Raw genomic sequence first — 21,246 nt, forward strand, 5'->3', positions numbered from 1 at the left:
GGTCATAGGCAGACAATATACTTCTGAGTTACTTAAGTCATTGTTGATCTCTGTCTGGTTCTCTGCTCTCAGAAATATGCTAGTCCTCATTAGTAAACTGGCTGATTATTTTAAAAGTAACAGAAGTAAATATTTGCTTACAGACAATGTGAGAAACTAAGCCACGCTGCAGGGAAGAAATCTCTGCCCAGCGTGAAACGTTCCTCTTTGGGATGAGACTAAGGCAGCAGTTGTACAAAATGTGCGCAGACTAAGAGTCAAAGCGTGGCAAGAACATTCTTCTGATGTCACGTGGAAGGAAAATAATAATCTATCATTGTTTCCACAGCCTCCTGTGTTGTACGAGATGCTACTGGGAACATCAATGATACAGTTGTACCAGGAATGAGCTGCAATGGATCATCTGCCTGCAGCCTAGGCTATGATTTTTCCAGATGTGCAAGTCAGCCATGTGATTATGGGCTGATGAATAATTTTCAGGTTTTAATGAGATAATACATATAATCATAAGCTATACATGAATACATAAGTACAAACATGCAAACTCATTATTTGCTAACAAGTAACTGCAACAGGACATCCACTTTTATCTAAAAAAGTAAAAAACTATAAGAACAATCAAAGGGAAAAGTCCCCCGCATTCCACAGTACCTTCATACTGCCCATCACTAGCCTTCCCAGCACTCCGGTAAGGTCTTTACCTCCTCTTTCAACAAGTACCATGAAGCAGTATATGTTGTAACATCTTCAAACTCAAAATCTAGACTTAACAGAGACCTCAGGAACTCCTGTTAAAAGAGCAACTCATCTCACTGCTCTTTACACATGGATGTGATTTTACCTCAGGGGTGCTGTGGTCACTGTTAAAGGTTTGTGCCACGGTGCAAAAACTGGAGTTCTGACTTCTTAAAAAAAAGTATCCAAAAATAGTCAAGTGAAAAATCAAGTGAGAAGTAGCAGGGTCTTTCTCCTAGGCCACAGAAAGACTGCCATTTCTATTCTTCAAAATAAAGCTTAGGCAAAGCATCAAAGTAAAGCAGTTCTTCTGCAGCCTGACAACCACGGCTCCCAGATGTCTGTTCAGCCCCTATGCTTCACAGCCCACGAGAGGAGCTCACCACTCACCTGCACTTGCTTTTCAACTAGTCATTTGTAGCTTTTAAAGTCACTTGCTTTTTTCTCAGCTGGTTCTGATAAATGACAGGGCTGGGTAACCACCTTAAAAGGGATATGCTGCCCCTGTCACAGACTACTTTTCCTTCCTTTCTTGGTCATCTGCCATCCTCTCTTCCACCTCAGTTCAGCTGCCCAGACTCAGGGCAACCCTTAAAATCAGTGACGTCCCTACAGCCATAAACAGAATTTCACTTCTTGCATTTATCTTTGCCAGACTATAGTCAGAAAAAAATATGTCTTCATCTGACAAATCTCCAGGATTAACTGCTTTCTTTCCTAGAGTACTTCCTACACACCAAGAAGTATCTGGCACTCACATCTGTCCACTTCATCTTTTAGCTTCCTTGTCTGGTGCTTCTCAACAACCCTTTTGCCTCAGTGGTTGCAGAGGCCAGTGCAGCCCCTCTGGGAAGGCTGAGGGAGGCCTGACAGTGACCATAATTACTGTTTGCAGCACTGCTGTTATGCCAGCACAGTTGGGCATTTTCTCTCTTTTTAGCCATATTAAATAATCAAGAAAAAAACAAAGAAAGTGCCTCCAACCACATTTCATACTTTGGTGCTTTTTCATGCCATTTCCATTTTCCCTTCTTGCTACAAGCTGACTATTTACTCATCAAGTAGCGGCTGTTACTTATAGCAACCAGTTAGTAAAGGAGGTGAGAAAATCTCACAGAGTACTCATCTGCCTCAGCAGACAGCTGCACTCTTGTATAAAAATTTGGCTACACCTCCATTGCTTTTTACTAAAACGGGAATAACAGTATTTCCCTACTTCACAGTTGGTTTGTAGTATATTGAGTTTAGAACCATGAAAAGCAGAGACATGTAGAAACAGAGTATTAAAATGGGTCTGTGATCAAAAAGTATATCCAAATGCAAGCCTGACTATTCTTTTTCCCTTCTTTTTTTCCTGAAGGTGATGAGCATGGTGTCTGGCTTTGGTCCTCTCATCACAGCTGGCATCTTTTCTGCTACTCTGTCATCAGCTCTAGCATCTCTTGTCAGCGCACCCAAAGTTTTCCAGGTAAAATTGAACTATTCATTTCCTTATACTCTGTCTTACTTCAAAGACATAAAATTTAGCTGAACTCTATGTGCCCAATGATATATATATAAACACTGATACATGTGGGGGGAAGAGGCAGGGAAAACAGTACGTAGAATGTTTTTCAACAGAAACAGCCAGGTCTTACCACCCTCATACAAGGGTGATAATGTTCCTTTGGTCAGAACTCAGCTTTGCTGCAGGAGCAAGGCATACATGTGTGCTTGTTATAGATAGCTTCAAGGCTACTTTCAGGACCACTTCTATCTTCTTACAGAAAGCCATCCTGTAAGCACAGGAGTGCCAGGAATATACAGGAGCCCTCAGGACTGTAAGAGTCATGTGCTCGCAGGTGTGCTCAAATGGGCTGTCCAGAAGCCATTTGGGCAGCAGCAGTGTGGACAGAATGGGAACAGAGGGCACGGGACAGAAAGATAACTTGTACAACTTAGACCAAGCCACTGATTTGTGCTTCAGTTTCCTCCAATTTACACTTTGTTTAGCTATTCAGTTAATCTTTTTTTTAAAGCACTGAATAAGCATTAGATGTCTGTGATTCTGTTTTCCCGCTATACAATAATATAGTAGGATATTTGCTTACCACCTTATTTGAATGTTTATGTGCCATAACAGTAGATGTACTTGAAGTACTAGATAGATTTAATTTCTGTTTAGCAAAAGCCTAGCAAGCTGTCACTCACAGGCAGTGAACTTCTGATGCAAGAAAGCACTGCTTAACAGAATTATGTTCTGATTTGTCTACCAGGCTCTTTGCAAGGACAATGTCTACAAAGGGCTCCACTTCTTTGCCAAAGGATACGGAAAAAACAACGAGCCCATCAGGGGATATGTTCTCACTTTCGTGATTGCTATGGCATTCATTTTGATTGGTTTGTATATCATTACACAACTGTTGTAATCTCATGTTCTGAAATTATATAAACCGATATTTTAATACAATGATTAGCTATGGTTAGAAAAAATTCCAGTCAGGTAAGCTCTGACCTAAGCCCAAGCACACTCAAAGCCCTGGTAGCAATTCCATTATTCTTAAAGGCGGCAAAAAGAAACCAACAGGGACTCTAGTAACACCACCACAGCCGCATTTTCAAAGATGCAGAGTAAGTGCAATCCTTGTTCACTGGAAGAGGGCAGTGCTTAGAACTATGTAAAATAAGGCAAAGTCACCAACTTTGAAAATTGTTTTCTAGTTTATATTGCACATAGCTCTGAGGTAATTCTGAGATAATTAGGAAGCCTACTCTGCCAAGCCTTCCCCACAGTCGGCTCCAAAGCACATCCCACTTTGCCAGCCTCGGTGGTAGAAAATCCCAGCTACCATATTTAGGGGTGTGGGGATTTTTACATTATTTTTTCCAAGATTGGAAGTTCAAACTATGTGACACTAAATAAATGGGAAGTTTAGCAGAGATAATTCAGATTGCCATTTCAATAGCAAACCAGTAAGTTTTAACTATAAGTCCTCTCAATTATGTATTTAAAATTCTGAAATTTACATGAGAGCTACATCATTAAGAGCCAGTCTGTCGAATCAGAGTATCAAGCATAACCTTGCATAGCACAAAATGGTATTAAAATCAGCATCAGCAGATACTACTTAATATGAATGAAGGTGTATCAAGGTGGCCTTAAATTAGTACCACAAGGAAAATACCCAAGCTTTTCCTGGATGACAGTTTCAGACAATGTCCAGACTTAATGCATCGTCAAGAAAAAGCTATCCAACAATCTAGGAAACTGGTGCCTATGTCTGACTTTGTGTGTGTGTGTGTCTTGCAGCTGAACTGAATACCATTGCTCCCATCATCTCAAATTTCTTCCTGGCTTCATATGCTTTGATTAATTTCTCCTGCTTTCATGCCTCATACGCAAAATCTCCAGGTGAGTCTGCATTCACCAGTGATTTAAATGGGGGCTTCATAGACTGATCTCTGCGAATTTTTGACTGTATATTAGAGAAAGCTGCAGTACCTGTAAAATATCTAAGCTATGTCATCTGAGGTTTTACTGCTCTCATTGAATATGATGACATTTTATTTCCCTCCGAAAGATAAAAATAATGGCTCTGGTCCTTACATTCCCTACAGTTGTACAGTATGAAAAAGACTTTGGTTGATCCCACTGGAGCCGAAAGGCTCCTCCTCAGGGTGTTTTTTCCCCCTCACTATCACACAACGTGGGTGGATAAAAACCTATGCCAACTCTAGCCACATAAAGTAAGCAGGGTATAGTGGGGAGCAATTATGCCCTTCTCTAAATCTACAGTGAAATTCACAGGAAAGTTCATAAGAACAGTAATTGCACCAGAAGCGATACTGCTTGGAAGGGAACATGTAGAACAAGAACAGGTCCACCAAACAGCATCAGCACAGCTCTGCAGTGGCTAGTAGCAGAATTTTAAGGTGAAGCACAACGAGGTCCTGTTCAGGGGTAACTTGAGAGTCCCTCTCTACAGTTGTACAGCAAAGGAACATAGTGGCTTTCAGGTTTGTGCATCACCACGGCAGAATTAATTCTCATCATTTTCATGAATGAAGGGGTGACACCTTAAGGACTAAAGTCAATCAGCTGAGCAACACTGGTTTTGGCACACAGAAAAGACAATTTCCTGCCGCTGTGAATCAATTATTCAATTCAAGGAGCAAGGAATAAATTTTTGATTTCTAGTGTGAAGAAACTGTAGTAGTGACATAAATGCCTACATCAACTTCCTTCCTATAGATCTGCATGGTGCCATTTGTTCAGAGGGTAGAAGAGATGAGCACTTCTGCTAATTACCTGCACAGCTGAACAAATGCAGATCTGCTCTACACAGCCTTGGAGCTGAGTAAAAATTACCTCTATAGACTTCATGTGCGTGCATCTGACTCTACTCTGCCACTAGTTACATTTCAGACAATACTGCAGCCATTTTTCTTTTCTCATTTCCTCCAGTTAATTTCTGCCAATTCATAGCGATAATTATAATAATTGCAAGACTGCAGGACAGCAAATTTCTTCACAGCAGGACCTTCCCATTCCCTCATTACAAAGATGATCCAAGATAGGGTTGCTCAGCCCCTTCTTTCATCTTCTGTGTTTTTTCCCTCTCCAAAGAGTCTGATCTGTAGAACACCTGGCAGAGACCTGCAAACCATGGAGGCTCACTGCTTCCTTCATCATTTTAATTGCTAGCAGGGGATGGATTCAGTACTGCAGCTGAAGAGCAGCAGGAATAACATCTTCTCAAAGTCAATTGCAAATGATTTTATTTTTCTGCAGTGAGGCCAGGCGATTTCCAAGGTTAAGACAGGTACGCTTACAGTATTGGGATAAACTCTCCTCTCAGCAAGTGTTTGGCTCCCATTAATAAGTTCTATGTATATACATCAAAAGGACACAGTAGCCAATTACCTGGAGTTACAGGAAAATCTGTGTTCAGTTCTGAACCAGTGAGCTTTAATTTTGCAAAAATACATATAAACAGAATGGCTACTCAAAGCCAGACTGGACAAAGCAGTAGGAAAGGGTTTATAGTAAAAGGCTTGTAAGACCCAGTACTCTATACATATAGAAATCTACATCAGCCAACACCTGAAAGTATCTGTTGATACTCATGGTACTTGAGAATTTGCACATACCACTCCCACCCCTTCTGGCAAAGCCTGAAACAAAATGTGTGTGGGTTTGTATGTGCAAAATCAGTGGATCACTATTTGATCAATATATTTTATGCTCTTCCAATTTCCTCAATTCTCTTTAAATAGGTTGGAGACCTGCATTCAGATATTATAACATGTGGGTGTCACTTTTTGGAGCCCTGTTGTGCTGCGGTGTCATGTTTGTCATCAACTGGTGGGCAGCTCTCATCACTTATGCCATTGAGCTCTTTCTATATATTTATGTAACATATAAGAAACCAGGTAAGGCCATAAAACACTATTATTTTGTGCATATGTTATGCATCCAGACTGGATTTTACAGGAATTAATTCTCCTTACAGAATTGGACATTACTTTTTCTCCAATACCTTTCTTTAGAGGGAAGTCTGGAGCATCCCATTAAATCCCACTTTGTATAATATAGGTTAAGATGATAGTCTAGTGAATTTTTGCCTGTTTAACAAGCACTTCAAGTATGATTCAAGGCTTTGTGTAAGCATTCCAGCACAATGGTTTATTCCCATCATGTCTTTACTACATTTGGGCTTTCACTTGAGTATCACTCAATTTTTTTCCATCCACACAAAACCTCACCTGAATTTTGCTGTGCTCTTAGCCGAGTCATCTGGGGTCCTCACTCAAAATATAAGCCTGCTGCCTGTTACACAACAAAAATGCAAGCTGAATTACTCATGAACTGATCATTCTCCAGCACCTCCCTACAATTCCTCAGTAAATCAAGAAAGATGGGCACACTTTACTGCTGGAAAAACTGCTTAGTAGCTCAGCAAATCACAGCAGCTGTCCTCAGAAATCTGTGCACTAATAAAGCACCAGTACGAGACTATACAGTCTGGTTATTCATATCCAAGGACAAAACTAACCCAGGTTCAGATCTCAGTGCTAACCATCTGAATTATTTCTGCAGTAGAAAAAAAACAATACAAATAAAAGAGGCAAGTTTCCCAGCAGAAGATGTGCTTTCATTGCAGCTAGCTTGGGATACCAACACCTGGTCTGAGCCTGTGTTATTCTTTACTGCGTATACTGCTGTACTGCTCTGTGTCCTCCCTATCTGTGCCGTCATACCCACTGGGATGGTCTGTGGTTCTTTTCCTGTAAATATAATCAGCTGTAGGATAACACACCTGTCACGAGACAGTTGTCAAAAGAATTTGAGGATTTCTACCCTTTCCTAGTATATTGTCAGTGTCCTTGCTGCAAAGTAGCAGCTTAAAGCTTGGTTAAATTCACTGAAGACAGTGTACAAAAGCTATCCATCTCCTGCTCCCTAAAGAGAGTGACTTTTGTTCAGCACTTATTTACCAGCAGCTGAAGGGTTCAGAAAAGACTAATATTCCTTAGAAAAGAAGGCCTCTACACAAACCTCACATAGTTGCACTATTAGCTTTGTATCTTGGCATAACAGGACTTGATCTGCGTTCATGTAGATCTCAAAGTGTAGAAAGTTGTTTCTTATCTGTCTCCACCCACCAAACAGCTGCACAATAATGAGAAAAGATGTATATGCCAAAATTGGTTTTGGAGAACAATTTTTGACCTATATAGTAGAACAGAGCTAATTGGAGCTAGCAATGTTCCTTCCTAGTGGTTTAATTGGAACTTCCTGAAATTCCACACCAAATACATGACTCAGGGCTGTCCATTTTATACATGGGAGAAGGATACAAAGTTAATGGAACAGAGAAGAACGCAGTTTTGAAGCAGAGGAAGAACATTCCCTACAATTTTTATATAAAGAATTATACTATTTATTAGCATGTTTGTTTTTGCATTACACAAGCAAAGTCTATTCTATTATGAAGCACAAAGAACGATAGCTCTGTATCTATGAAGCATGAGAGATATACCCTGCTTTGACTCATGGATAACATGATTGCTGACCTTTGCAATAGAACATAGGGAAAAGCCCATGATTTAACATGCATTATTTATCTTTATTATATACAGAAGTAAATTGGGGCTCTTCTACACAGGCTCTTTACTATATTAATGCCTTAGACAGCGCTCTGGCATTAACTACAGTGGAAGACCATGTGAAAAACTTCAGGTAAGATTTCCAGTGAACAGTAGAATGGCTTATTCTGAATAAGTACATCACCCAATTAAATACAACCTCTTTCTTCCTCCTGACAGACCGCAGTGCATAGCATTAACAGGAGCTCCTATGATCAGGCCTGCTCTGCTAGACATCACACATACTTTCACAAAGAACAACGGGCTGTGCATCTGTTGTGAAGTGTACACGGTAAGGTCAACTCATATAAATCTGAAAATTCAGCACCAGTGGGTGCTGAAGATCTCCATTACACATTCCACTCTCACTTGGCACACAATATTCCCACTGGTGCTGACGGGTGTCTGTGCAGACCATGAAAGAGGTTTGCACCGAGAATGAATTTTGTCATAAGTCTTGACAAAAAAGCTATCGGCTGATACAGAGCCTGCTGGTAAATGCCTCATTGAGATGCATTTCAGAGTTCATAGTAGACGGACCAAAAAATGGTTTGATAAAAATAAAGCATTACAAGGAAAGGTGTTTTTTTTTTAAACGGACACAGCAAGGCTTAAAAAAAAAAAAAAACACCCCAAAACCAACAAAAAACAAAACTTGAAGGATTATAGTGCAAGAGTCAAATTACCCAGGTTCTATTTTCAGCTTTGTCACTGATTTGCAGTGTTGGGGTTTGGCAAGTAATTCAGCTCTCTTTGCAGTGGTTTCTCCAAAACTGTAACAATGCTAATTTTGAGGATAAACATGCCCTTCTGAGATCTAGAGAGAGGAGCAAAGTATATTTCTAGTTATAAATACATAAGAAATTATGTATCTTAAAGGATGAAGATCTAGTCTTTCATTAGGACAGAACAAAAATAGATGGGTTTGTAGTGTGGAAGAGAAAATGTATTTTAAATATTACAACAACTTTTTAATTTTGAGAGGAAAAAAAACAGCTCATAGCACCAAATGGGGCCACAGAATCTAACTAATGGAGTCAGTCCAGGCAAGACAATGTACTCCTCTACAGGAGCGTAGGATTAATTAATTTGATGCTGCCACATTGCAGAAAGGGAGTACAGAATATCTATGTATGATTCTTCCCAAATCAAATGAATCTATGAAGAGCGAATGGTCCTAATTCTTCTCTACTGTAATTATTGTTAGCTTTCCCACTGCATTCAGTAAGCACAGAATCAATCCCAACAAGATCCTGAGACTATGCAGCTTCCTAAAGTTGAGTTTCAGCAAGTTTTCTGAATTCTTAGGCATGTTTCTCTAATATTAGTACTTTCTATGGTGAACTGAGATTTCATTCCTGTCTATACAAATACCTAAGTCTATTTTGCTAGAGCAAGCATTTTAATTTTTTTTTTTTTTTATTATTATTTCTTCAGCAACTTAAGCTAGATTTAATTTGGTTGGTAATAAAAGCGTGACACAATGAACCCTTGTGATTTGCAAAATTGTGGCAAAAAGTGGATGATAAAATTCCTAGGGACCATGTTGAAGAGCAGCCTACAACATATATCATAACAAATACAGCAAGACTATTTAGCCATAAATGTAATGCCCAGCATATTTTGCTTCAAAAGCTGACATGCTGCTAGCTATGCATAAAGTTTTGAGACACTTTTGTGCCAGACAGAATATCTTCCATTCCTTTTTCCCAAAGGGCAGCAAGAAACTTTCCAGGAACATGGTGATAGATAGTTCAGAGATAGGTAAAATAAATATGAACATAAAGATGATTTTAAAGTTATTTGTCTCTGTTGGCTTGAACACTCTGAGTTTCTAGTAAAAAGGGCTATTCTGCTTTTACTCCCTACCTTCACGTAAAATATTTTTGCAAGGTTAGTCTTCAGTCTGCAAATCCACTGGACTCCTTGTACAATTGCAGTAACACTAACACTGATACAAGGGAGCAGCAGGGAAGGACACAGATAGGCTATTATCTGATAGAAGGGTGGGACTGTCCCCTTGGACAGCAGAAACATACTGTGCAAGCCAGTTGTGAAACTATCTTCAGGCACTCTCCTTAGAGAGACTGGGAAGAAGCGTAAGACTTTTTCTCCTCTCCTTTCCCACAAGGGAACTTCAATCTTATTATTCGACTTACTATTCCCAGCTCTTCACACTACTCTTCCAACACCCAGGATCAAACTCTTCTGAAGTTATGCCCATTAAATCCAAACAAACTCCAGTAAATTTACTATCACCCAAGAATGTAGCATGATCTCATTAGAGAAGATCACATGGACTCTCCCATCCTTCCCCATATACTTCCCAAATAGCCATAAGGAGTTCAGAAACATACAAGAGGCACAACACCTGAGTGAGCATCAACCCAGCCTACTTTGATCAGGTCAAAACTCACTTTTTTAATATATAATACTAATGAAAAAGGCAAGAATAAAAACATGACATATGAAATCTGCCAGGTCATTTCACAGCTTCTTTCTCAATGGTATTTTTCTGGATTTTAGATGGAACTAGCCGGAAAATCTATTTTGACAGCCTTGCCTCCTTTTCTAGCAGCCAATGCTAATTCACTGAAAGTAAATGTATTGCAGTTATTTCTACATCTATATAAATGTAGAGTGCATCCCACTTTCTTCCAGGAAAGCAAAAAAAAAAAAAAGTTTCAGTAAGGCTGAAAAGTTTTGAAAGAAGGACACTTTGGTTTTACATTCAAAATCACCGTTTAGAAATTGATTTTGAATTAACTGATCCTTTCCACACATTTCATTTTGGAGATAATTTCTTTCAGTTCGGGTCTTACACTGTTCTTCAATGGGAAATAAATTTTGAGCTTACAGTATTTACTATGAAGGAAAAAAATCTAAATCTCCCTCAGCTCTATTTTAACCAGTTTCCCAGCTTAACAGAAGAAGCTACCATATACTAACTTACTTTAAATGCAAAAGATTTAAATATGGATTTTGAAATACAGTTTCCTGAGCAGGAGTTTACCAAGCCTTCCTAGTTTTATATTATAGGAAACTTCTACCAATTTCTCTAGTTATCTGTTCCATTAGAATGAAAATTGCAACTTGCCAGCATCCTCAAAAACATTAGAAATTCTAAAAAGCGCAAAATGAAACTCTGCAGCAAACTAAAGTTCAAAACTATCTGTTTATAACAAACCAAACTGGTAGCACTTCCCATGTTAGGCACACGGAAATACTCACTGGATTCCAAGCACTTCCAAGCCAGCTCTATCCTTCTGGCACGTCCAATTACTGCTTCTGTCTCTGATGTTGCTGGACATGCTCCCACAGTTTATAATTCTGCTCTTCTATCCTGCCTTGGAAAGCAAAGACTACCTGTCCAGCCCAGTAGCACTAAAACTTGAGACTCTTGAGTGTCCCTCTCAGAGTTTCTTCACTGCAGAAGCTCTGGACTGATTCAGCTTCCTAAAGACAACATGAAAGGGAATAAACAAAGCCTAGCAAACCTTAAACTCAAACTGAAGAGCACAGATTTTTTTTTTTTAAATCAATTAAATTCCAGATACATGCTTCCCAAAGTTATCTCAATCCTTCTAAAAGCCATGCTTGCAGACTTGACATTTTGCCTGGGCATAATCTTTTGGGGACCCACTGCCAGCCCATTCTCTGCTGTCAAGTCAGTGTGTCATGTCTTGTGACTTAGATACACACATGGATTTTTGTCTCATTAAATTACCAGATGACCACTGGAAGAACCTGGTGACAAAGCCATTTGCATCTTCAATTGTATGGCAACAACCCTTTTCTCTTACTATTAGTAGATAGGAGCTTAACCATATATATTTAGATCTGCTGAGACTTGTTTACCTAGTCAAGTCAGGGAGGGACTTTATTCACTCTGAGATGCTTCATCATACCTTAGATATTTTTCTAAGATGTTACAATCCATAGTAGTCCTTCTTTCTGTCAGAATCACTATATTTAAGTGGCATTAACAGCCTCAGCCCTCTCAAACAGAATGTGAATTATGTTAGCAGCATAGTTCTTTTCAAAATGCTGAATCTCTGTGGACCCTTATTGGAAATGTATTTTTCTGACTCTCTCTATTCGCTCCCACAGCAGACTAGGTAACTCCTTCAAAATCACTGTGTGATGTATAATACAAAGCCTTCTTAATAATATTTTACTGTATCATGCAGGGACCACGCAAGCTGTGTGTTAAGGAGATGAACAGTGGCATGGCAAAAAAGCAGGCCTGGCTCACAAAGAACAAAAGAAAAGCCTTTTATGCGGCAGTAGCAGCTGACAGCTTCAGAGATGGAGTCAGAAGTCTACTTCAGGTAAGCTTTTTGTTTACAGAACACACAGAAGAGCATTACATCAAAGCATCCCTTTATGTAAAGCATTACTGTTTACTCCTTAAGAAGTCCTGTGTATATATGGATAATGTTATAAACAGAAAGGGCATTCTGGGGGTACATGTATATTATTTTACAGGTTACTTCATAAAGAGATCTAGTTCTGGGCTATGGAATTATGACACAAGGCAGACTGATTCTCTCCTAAATGAACAAGACACTATTATTAAAAAAAGAGAGGCATCTACAGGGCAACATATGAATGTCTCTGCAGCCAACACTTGATACACTTCAAAGCAATTCTATTGTTTAGTATTATGCAGCATATTAAATATCTGAGAATATTTTTGCATTAATTGAAAACTGAAAATGTGTAATATACATTTTCTGCAAACAGATAGAAGGCCATCTAAATAAAAGAGTCTGCAATATTTTTATATTATTCCAAGAATACAGCAGATCATTTCCAACAGTCCATTTAAAACAGCCTTAATGAAGGCACAGAGGCACTATTTTCATATTTCCCCATCTCCCTCTCTCTCTCACTTATATGAATATTTAAACATACAGGTACTGAGGCAAAATGTAGAGAAAACTCCCATCCTTTGCACAAAATACACTGCTGAAAAGACATCAGTGCAAACTGAGACAGTAGGAGATTGACTGAAATACCTGGGTAAGTCAGGTCCTCCAGGTTCAAGGCAGCCTACCAGGACTCTTTGTACACTTACTGAATGGGCAGTACAATTGAGCAAGATGAAATATTATTAATAAAGATCCCTTTGTTCTATCAAAGCCTCACAAGGACACTTCATCTTGGGTTTATACATTGTCTCAGCAGGAGATCCTTTTGATGTTTTTGAGAACTGTTACCATCTAATGATCTCTTCCTTTCCATTACAACTTAAACACTATTGCCAAAGTCAACTACTGGACCACAAATAATTCCCTTCCGGCAAACAGAAGGATAACCATATCATCATTATTGTAACCTAAGGACATCTGCATTCCTTTGCCAACCAATCATCCATTTCAATGTAAATAGTGCAGATGTATCAGTGCTACTCAAAAAAAAAAACCCACCAAGGTTCCAACAGTTTTTACCTATTTTCTTTTTGCTAGTAGTAAAAATTAGCAAGTGTAACAATGTGATGAGCTGGTGTATTTGTGGGTCTCCTCCTGAAGGTTCCCAATACATTTATTATCTATAAAAATTAGGTTAGCTGAATCTAGATCTGACAACCCTTACTTGTTCAGGTTTTAGCATCCAGGCCCAGTTTTGAAGGCAATCTAATATCTTGACAAACCTTTTATTCTTCCTGTTTATAAAATGTAATTTTATCTATAAAGCATGACACCTAATTTTGGAAAATCTTTTGGAAAGAAACCAGCAAACAGCAACAGTTTCTAAGTGCAAGGCAAAAAAATTATTCTTAACAGGATGTGCCTTCTCTGTGTATCTGGGCTGTTTTAAGAGACTTCAGACCCAGTTCATCTGTTGATAAAAGCTTTATGCCATTATGTTAGAATAAGCATACATACAGTGCTTGAACTCTCTCTTGATTCCAAGTTATTGAACCGTTTTAATGAGAGCATGTCAGAAGAAATGCAAATGAATGCTAATTTAGCAAAACTACACTTCTGTCATCTAAAATTATTTATAGTTGGAATGATTTAGAGCTAATCTTTCTGCTTTCTGCAAGGGTATGAGCATGAAGGACATTCATGAAATGCAATCTAGTTATATGTGTCTCCAGAACATTATTTCAGTTATCTTTTGCCATTACTTTTCATTTACAGTAAAAGCATGTGTGTGTACCTTCTCAAGCAGTGTTTTAATATTGTTAGGCCTCAGGCTTGGGTAGAATGAAACCAAATACCTTGGTGATTGGATTTAAGAAGGACTGGAGAAATGCCACTGCCACGCAAGTTGAAAACTATGTGGGCATTATACAGTAAGTCACAGTTCAGCATCTCCTTTTTTACTCCTCTTAGACCAGATTTATACAGCATTTCCATACAGAATTTGACATGTAGAAACAAGGTAAGAAAATACCTACAAATCTGGGTTCACACATGGCGAGCTATGCAACAGAAGCTTCTGCCCATTAAAAAAGGCTCCTTGGCTTCACACACCTAGCAAGACCTGCTTAGGAAACACCTGGCACTATCAGAGCTGATGTGGCTTGACAATGCTACATAAAGAAGCTGCACTGCTGTCAGCAGTGCTTTTGCAGAACTGCATTTTCCCATTTTTAGTGGGCAGGAGCTCAGAGAAAAACAGCCCTGATGTACATACTTAGGGAATAAGAGAACATCATAGAATTCTTCTTTTAAGCCTAGGAGACAGAGGAAGAGCCTTGCTTCAAATCTCATGTGTGCCTAAGGCTCAGCAGCTCTGTGGGTTGGGATTTAGCTAGGAAACAGTCATTTAGAAACAGGCTTCTCATAGATTCTTGCTCAAAATTCACCTGTAAAGCTGAAGCAAGTTAAAGAACAACAAAACCCACCCCAGCTTTGTTATTTCCTCAGAAAAAGGAGAAAAAAATTGCCCAATGGCAGCCTAGTTCATAAAAAGTATTGTCAGAAACACTCATTTCAGCAATAGCCTATCTGTTCCCATGCCCAATGATACCCTTTTTTTAAAGCAGGGAAGAAAGTTGGTAGTACTTAATCTTGGGCAATTCCTTCTGCAATTTTACCCAGACCAGCCAAGTACATGGCAGCAACACCTCCCTGTGAGCACTAACACTTTTACTGATCTGCTTAAAGTAGCTTTCCTCATCAACATGCAAGATATGAAAGGATATATTCTTTTTCTTTCTTTTCAGTGATGCCTTTGATTTTGAGCTCGGCATGATTATAGTCAGAATTAGCCAAGGATTTGATATATCTCAGGTCCTCCAGGTTCAAGGTATGTGGCAACTCAATAGCTGAATATCTATGCTGGTTACATGCTCAGCACGGGAAGGAATCTGCCCGATGCTCTTAGAGTCATCGTCCGGTTTCTAGAATAGTTCCTACACCCATAACTTCTACAGTTCTTCCTTGCTTCTGCAGTTTCAGTACTGCCCAAAATATTTGTTGAAGCACTGGCAGTGACAGGAGGCCAAGCCTCACACATTAAGGGGCTCGGCACACCAGAGAACTCCACTCCCAAAGCACTTCCAGCACAGGCACAGACTAAAGCAGTAAAATCATGCTGTGCCACAGCAACCAGTCACTCTGCAGCATGTTTCCTTCCTGCTCTTGGCACATCTTCCTCCCTCTGCCTACCCGAGATCTCTGGGACTGGCAGGAATCAGGAAGCTGCACTTTTGGTACCACCTCTATGGAACGTTGGGGCCCAGAATGTTCCCACCCACACAAAAATCTGGAACCCACGGGAAACATAGTTCTCTTGTTCACTTTTTTGTTCATTCTTCCTTAGGTTAGCAGTGCCTTTCTCAGGGGCAGAGGGAAAATCTTCCACCATACCACAACCATTCAGGGAGACATACCATGTGGGTGGAAAAGGTAGAGGGAAACAGAGCATGCAGTCAAGCTACACCTAAATGAAGGGCTTCCAAAAGCCATGTACAATGGTGGCCTTCATTTTTCCTTTTCCTCTTTAGGACACAGAGGTCTTACTGGTTCCTCAGGTACCCTGGGGAGGGAATGATTCCATATAAAAATCCCATCAGAACAATTCTCTACGTTTTCAGTACAATAATTTTCCCACTTCTCATAAGCTTGTCCACTTGAGCAGACAGATGCAGCCTAAACCTGGACATTACTCCTAGCATCCCTTGTCGTCCCCACCAGACAAATGTTTTGTGTTATAAATGAATTAGATAAAATCTATAGACAAGGAACATAGGCAGGCATAAAAAGAATGGCGACTCTTTGCTGCCGCCTGCTGTAAATCTGCCGCCAGCTTCTACCCAGAGAAATGCAGACCACGCTCAGAACTGCTGGGGAGAACACCCAGAAAGGACATAAGTCCCTTAGCTAATTAAAACCAAAATTAACTCCCCATTAAAAAGGACGAATTCTAGGATGAGGCAACCCTCAAAAGCAGATCATCTCTCAGAATTAAAAGGCGCCAGAGACTCCTTTAAAGAAACAAGGGTAGATGAATATTTACCTAGCAGACTGGCAGCTTGATGTGCATGGAGAGCTACAGGGCAAAACTACGGGGACTTAAGAAAAAATTCCAAACTAATCATGCTTTTTTTTCTCTCCTCTATTGACACCTGAAAGAGATCTGCCTCTTTGCTTGATGTAAGTCAGAAACTGACTGCTCAGAAGATACAGTCATTAGAACACCAGTGAAATTACAGCAAATACCAAATACTAACTTTGCATTCTTACAAACTAGCAAACGTTCTCCAAGTGTTAAAACATAAGGAATCAGAAAGAATTAGGAATGCCGGGGGGGGGGCGGGGGGCACAACCCTCAAATACTTGGAAATGTTTTGAAGCAGATACAAAGTCTCTGTACTGGAAAAACTGAAATTTTAGTTTTGAGAAACCATTAAATTAGTGACTATCATCATGTCTAATAATCAGGAGCACATGGCTGTCATGGATTCTAAAGTAAAAGAAATTATATTCTTTTCTGTTGGCAACTGAGTGTGCCAACAGAGCTAACAATGTCTAGATAGTGAGAGTTTGGGGTGTTTTTTTAAAATATGTCTTAAATAAATTTACCTCACTCTTAGTTCATGTATTACTCAAATAGAAGTTTCCTTATGAAAAAAGCTTTCCGCAGGCAAATGCCTGGATCATATTAATTAGTGCCTCACCATAATATATTACACAATAACACGTGGTACCTTCTTCTTAGCAAAAGTCCAATATTGCTAAGATGAAATTGTTCTTTTACATTACTGAATTTACAGAATTGGTTAGCTAAATCTTACATCTTTGCAGCAAATGCTGAAAAAATTAAAACATTAAAAATATTTCAGCATGGAAACTGATTGCATGTTCAGGATCCTTACATATTTCTGAGAATCTCAAAGTCCAAAGCCATGTGACCTTGTTGTTAGAATAGGGACCCAAGGGCTAGAACTCAATACCTCAGCTTTCTCACTTTAGGAAAACAGCTTTTGGGGAAAGAAACCAAACAAACAAACCCACAAACATAACTCAATAAATAGTATCTCATGTATCTATTAAAATACAGTAATACCGAATTTGATCTGGAAAAGGAAATCTGAGGGCAGCTGAATAGCACTTTAGTACACACCACTGCTGTAGGCATGGGCACCCTAAGTTAGGGCTTCTAGATATGAACTCAGCTTCCTTCTCCCTATTGGTTTGCAAGGAAAAAACATTTTAAAAGAGGTTTTTCCTCCCGGCAGCTTTACATCATGTATAAAGTACTAGAACAGCAACAACATCACTGCCATTATTTCAGTAAGTGATTTAATTTAAAATAGAAAGTGATGTGTTACCAGTTCCCTTACTTTTTGTAATATACAGAGGAATTCGAGAAGCTGGAGCAGGAAAGATTGGCACTGGAAGCTACCATTAAAGAAAATGATTTTGAAGAAGGAAAAAGTGGCATCTGTGGATTCTTCAGAAAAGCCAGCTCATTCAATTTCTCAAAACATGAAACAAAAAAGGGTAAGTTCCAAAATGACAACTTCTTCCTGACCCTTCAATGCATCACATTTTCACCAATGTGCAAACTGGACTTTGACTCTAAGCCAAAAACACAGAAGCCCCTGTAACAGGACCTACCCTATGCAAAGCTGTTTGGGTGGCCACAACCACGTAATGCAGAATAGAGTGAGCATCCATTGCTGGTAGGACACGCTACCTCATATAACATGACCAATTTGCACCCCCCACCCCACCCCCCCCCCCCCCCCCCCCCCAGTCATTTGCTAGATAAGCTCAGCTTCTGTTGAATTCTATTTGTCAGAAATAGCACATGGTTATTAAAGTTTGAGGAATACAGAACAAGTTGGGTTTGGGTTTGTTTGGTTGGGTTTTTTTAATAAGGTGTTTTCAATTTTTAAACAGAGGCCTTTTTTCCTCCTCTTTAAAGAAAACAGGAACATATGCACAATATTCAGGGAACAAGCAATCTCACTTTATTCAGTATATACACACACATGCACAAACCCAATACCCAGCTGAAAAATAGGTAAAAAACAGCACTACTGCTCTATATTCTAAGCATAATTTCATAAAAATGCACAAATGAAGGTGGTAAAAGTACTGAAAGTACATATACAGAACGCTGTCAAGTAACTAATTAACACATAACTTAAATGTATAGGTGATGAAATCGAAATTACATTTCAAATATAGTAAAATGATGCAGAAATACAGACAGAATTAAAGGTATTATTTCACAGTTGCTAGGCTGTAATGATAATGACCCACCTGAAGCCATGCTTGTACGCAGACAAGTATTTTCAGAATTTTCACCTGCAGAGACTATTACATCTGGCTGTGCATGCAACTCCCACAGGTATCAAGAAGATCTACAGACTGGAAACATAAAATGTCATTATTCTTTACTTGGCAGACTTCAGTTCATTTTGCAAGCTTCAGTAGAATATATTTTTATAACAAATACCACAAGACTGTGTACCCCTTTTTCAACTACCCTTTTCGATTTAGTTCAGAAAGGCATAAAGAAAATATGTATTACACACTTTGGCTCTATATATGAGACAGATGATGTTAATAAATATCCCTGCCTCTCTGTTTTGCTTATACATTCATCCTCCCCGGAGTTGTTGCATCTTCCAGCATAGATGTAGAGGAAAGCCAATAACTGCTTTAGAACTATCCTGTCCACACTCTAGAAATACAGGAAAAATAAACAAAGCATTTTCAGAACCTAGCAGATCAGAGTAAAACCTCTAAAGAAGCCTGTTTGCTCCATTTAAAATACTGCTCTGACACCACCTCTTTGAAATCATCAAAAGAGAAGCAGTAATAAAGCCACAGGCTTCAAAAGATAGAATGAGAGAAGATATTGTTAGTACACAGGCAAGACTGTACCTTTTAAAGCCAGCCAAGCAAACAGCAAGAATCAAAGTTTATTTTCAATTAACAATGATCCTCTCAAGCATAGGGAAGTTGCCCTATACGCTTATGTTTTCTGCCTTCCAGGCTCAGCTTCACCCATGCTCTCGATGTACCCTGTTAGCTCTCTTTGTCCACCATTACTGTGCATTTCAGGCAGCTCTGTATTTTACAACAGACAGCTGAGCTTGAAAATAATGCAAAATAATGCCATTTACTTCTAAAATCTATCAGATATTTCCCAGTTGCTTTTTAAGGTCCCAGTGAATTTTAGGTTAACTAAAAAGATCCAGAGAACAAATAATGAGATAACCCTTTTCAAGATGTTATAATCTAGTGACAAAGTACTACACAAGCTTTGGTTTCTGTCTGTATTTGTATATTAAAAGTCCATAGCATCTGCGCTGTAAATTTTTTCAGATTTAAAGCATAGAAATTATGTCAGAAAAGTTCGTTTTCCTGAAGCTTTCTCTCCACTTGACTCCCTAAAGCTACTTGTTGCCTCACTTGTCAGAAATCCTTCCATATTTCTTTCTCATTACAGAGAGTACCATTAACACAATACAGTCAATGCATGTGGGTGAATTCAATCAGAAGCTGCTAGAAGCCAGCACTCAATTTAAAAAGAAGCAAGGAAAAGGTACAATTGACATTTGGTGGCTGTTTGATGATGGAGGTAAGGAATTTGAGTAAGAACTGCAGGGAGAGAGATTTCTGTGCTAGCAAATATAAAAACCGGCTTGGGAACTTGCACAAAACTGTTTTCTTTTAACAATACATAGTCAATTTTCTGTCTGGTTTAAATGTTTTAAGATTAACTTACATCCAACACTGATGAAGTGAAGGATGGAGTTTTTCTCATGCAATGCACTAATTTGATCTTCTTGCAATTTTATATGTTGTTCCAGGTCTAACAATCCTGATTCCTTACATTCTAACTATCAGGAAGAAGTGGAAAAATTGTAAATTAAGGATCTTCACTGGAGGAAAAGTCAATAGGATTGAAGAAGAAAAACTAGTGTAAATATAACTATATTTGTCTCACTGTTTAAGGAGTTTGAATTGATGCTGAATATAATGCATATAGAGCAGGAAGCTGGGAATTTCTCAGCACAACTGATTTGTTGTACTGTGGGCAGCATGAAAAAAAATTATACACTTGATAGGAAGGTGTTGAGGTTATGGCATAGCCCTCAAGGCTCAATGTTAATGGCAATTACCAAAGGAAACTCACATCCAGCAATTTTTGCCATTAACAGCTCATATTCCCTTCTCTAAAAAGAGTGGTCTGCACTCTGTAATGAGAATATAATTAGTTTTATGGGATTTACATGAGGTTGTCCAGTTAACAGTAAGTGAAATTGCACATGAAGCTTCTCATATGCAAATACGACAGACAGATAGCTCACATAAATGTGATTAACCATGGTAAAATGTAAAGAAGTTAAAAAGCAAGTTAATCAACTCTAAGACCAAGTTGATTTAACTTAGCTTTTTAAAAAAAGTCTAGATTTCATAATCATCATTAGCCTTCAAGCAAATGAAAGGTACTAATATAAACTTATTTTCATCATCACTCTATATAGGACCTTTTCTTCCAAAGCCCTTTACACACTAGAGTCACAGCCATTTCACCACTGGTGGAAGCAGGCCAATTTGCAATGGAAGTCAGTAACTGCTTAACAAAGAGCAGCAGCACCATGCAGCAAGTAAAAAAAACATATCCAACCAAAACTCTAGTGGAAAACAAGCACGAAGGATGCAAGGACAAGAGTTAGAATTTAGCCAGCACCACTAGGATTACGAAACAGTGCCTCAGAAAGACAGCTGCCACAGGGATGCTCCCTTAAGCTTTTGCTTTCACATAAAACAACCTTTACTGCACTGTGGCTCAGTCAGTTGTAAGGATTACCCTAAAGTTAACATATTTCTGTAGAAGAGATCCACAAGTGTTTGCACAAACTGTTCTTATTGTTGGGTAAAAAAAGCCTTACAGCTGCTC

The 21,246-nt window shown here is 38.9% G+C and overlaps 1 protein-coding gene across 1 annotated transcript in view; it reads left to right on the top strand.

Annotated features, from left to right (window-relative positions):
- SLC12A1 (solute carrier family 12 (sodium/potassium/chloride transporter), member 1) overlaps positions 1 to 21,246 on the top strand; it is a 51,628-nt gene that overhangs the window by 22,887 nt on the left and 7,495 nt on the right. Inside the window, exons 11-23 of the mRNA XM_010571866.1 lie at positions 329 to 480; positions 2,096 to 2,203; positions 2,991 to 3,114; positions 4,025 to 4,126; positions 5,992 to 6,147; positions 7,858 to 7,957; positions 8,044 to 8,155; positions 12,054 to 12,194; positions 14,061 to 14,167; positions 15,044 to 15,126; positions 17,682 to 17,825; positions 19,789 to 19,920; positions 20,153 to 20,264. Of these exons, the coding sequence (XP_010570168.1) occupies positions 329 to 480; positions 2,096 to 2,203; positions 2,991 to 3,114; positions 4,025 to 4,126; positions 5,992 to 6,147; positions 7,858 to 7,957; positions 8,044 to 8,155; positions 12,054 to 12,194; positions 14,061 to 14,167; positions 15,044 to 15,126; positions 17,682 to 17,825; positions 19,789 to 19,920; positions 20,153 to 20,264 (1,573 nt within the window). The remainder of the gene's footprint in view (positions 1 to 328; positions 481 to 2,095; positions 2,204 to 2,990; positions 3,115 to 4,024; positions 4,127 to 5,991; positions 6,148 to 7,857; positions 7,958 to 8,043; positions 8,156 to 12,053; positions 12,195 to 14,060; positions 14,168 to 15,043; positions 15,127 to 17,681; positions 17,826 to 19,788; positions 19,921 to 20,152; positions 20,265 to 21,246) is intronic.

Source organism: Haliaeetus leucocephalus, unplaced genomic scaffold (genome assembly GCF_000737465.1).
Source record: "Haliaeetus leucocephalus isolate CR32 unplaced genomic scaffold, Haliaeetus_leucocephalus-4.0 Scaffold339, whole genome shotgun sequence".
NCBI lineage: Eukaryota > Metazoa > Chordata > Aves > Accipitriformes > Accipitridae > Haliaeetus > Haliaeetus leucocephalus.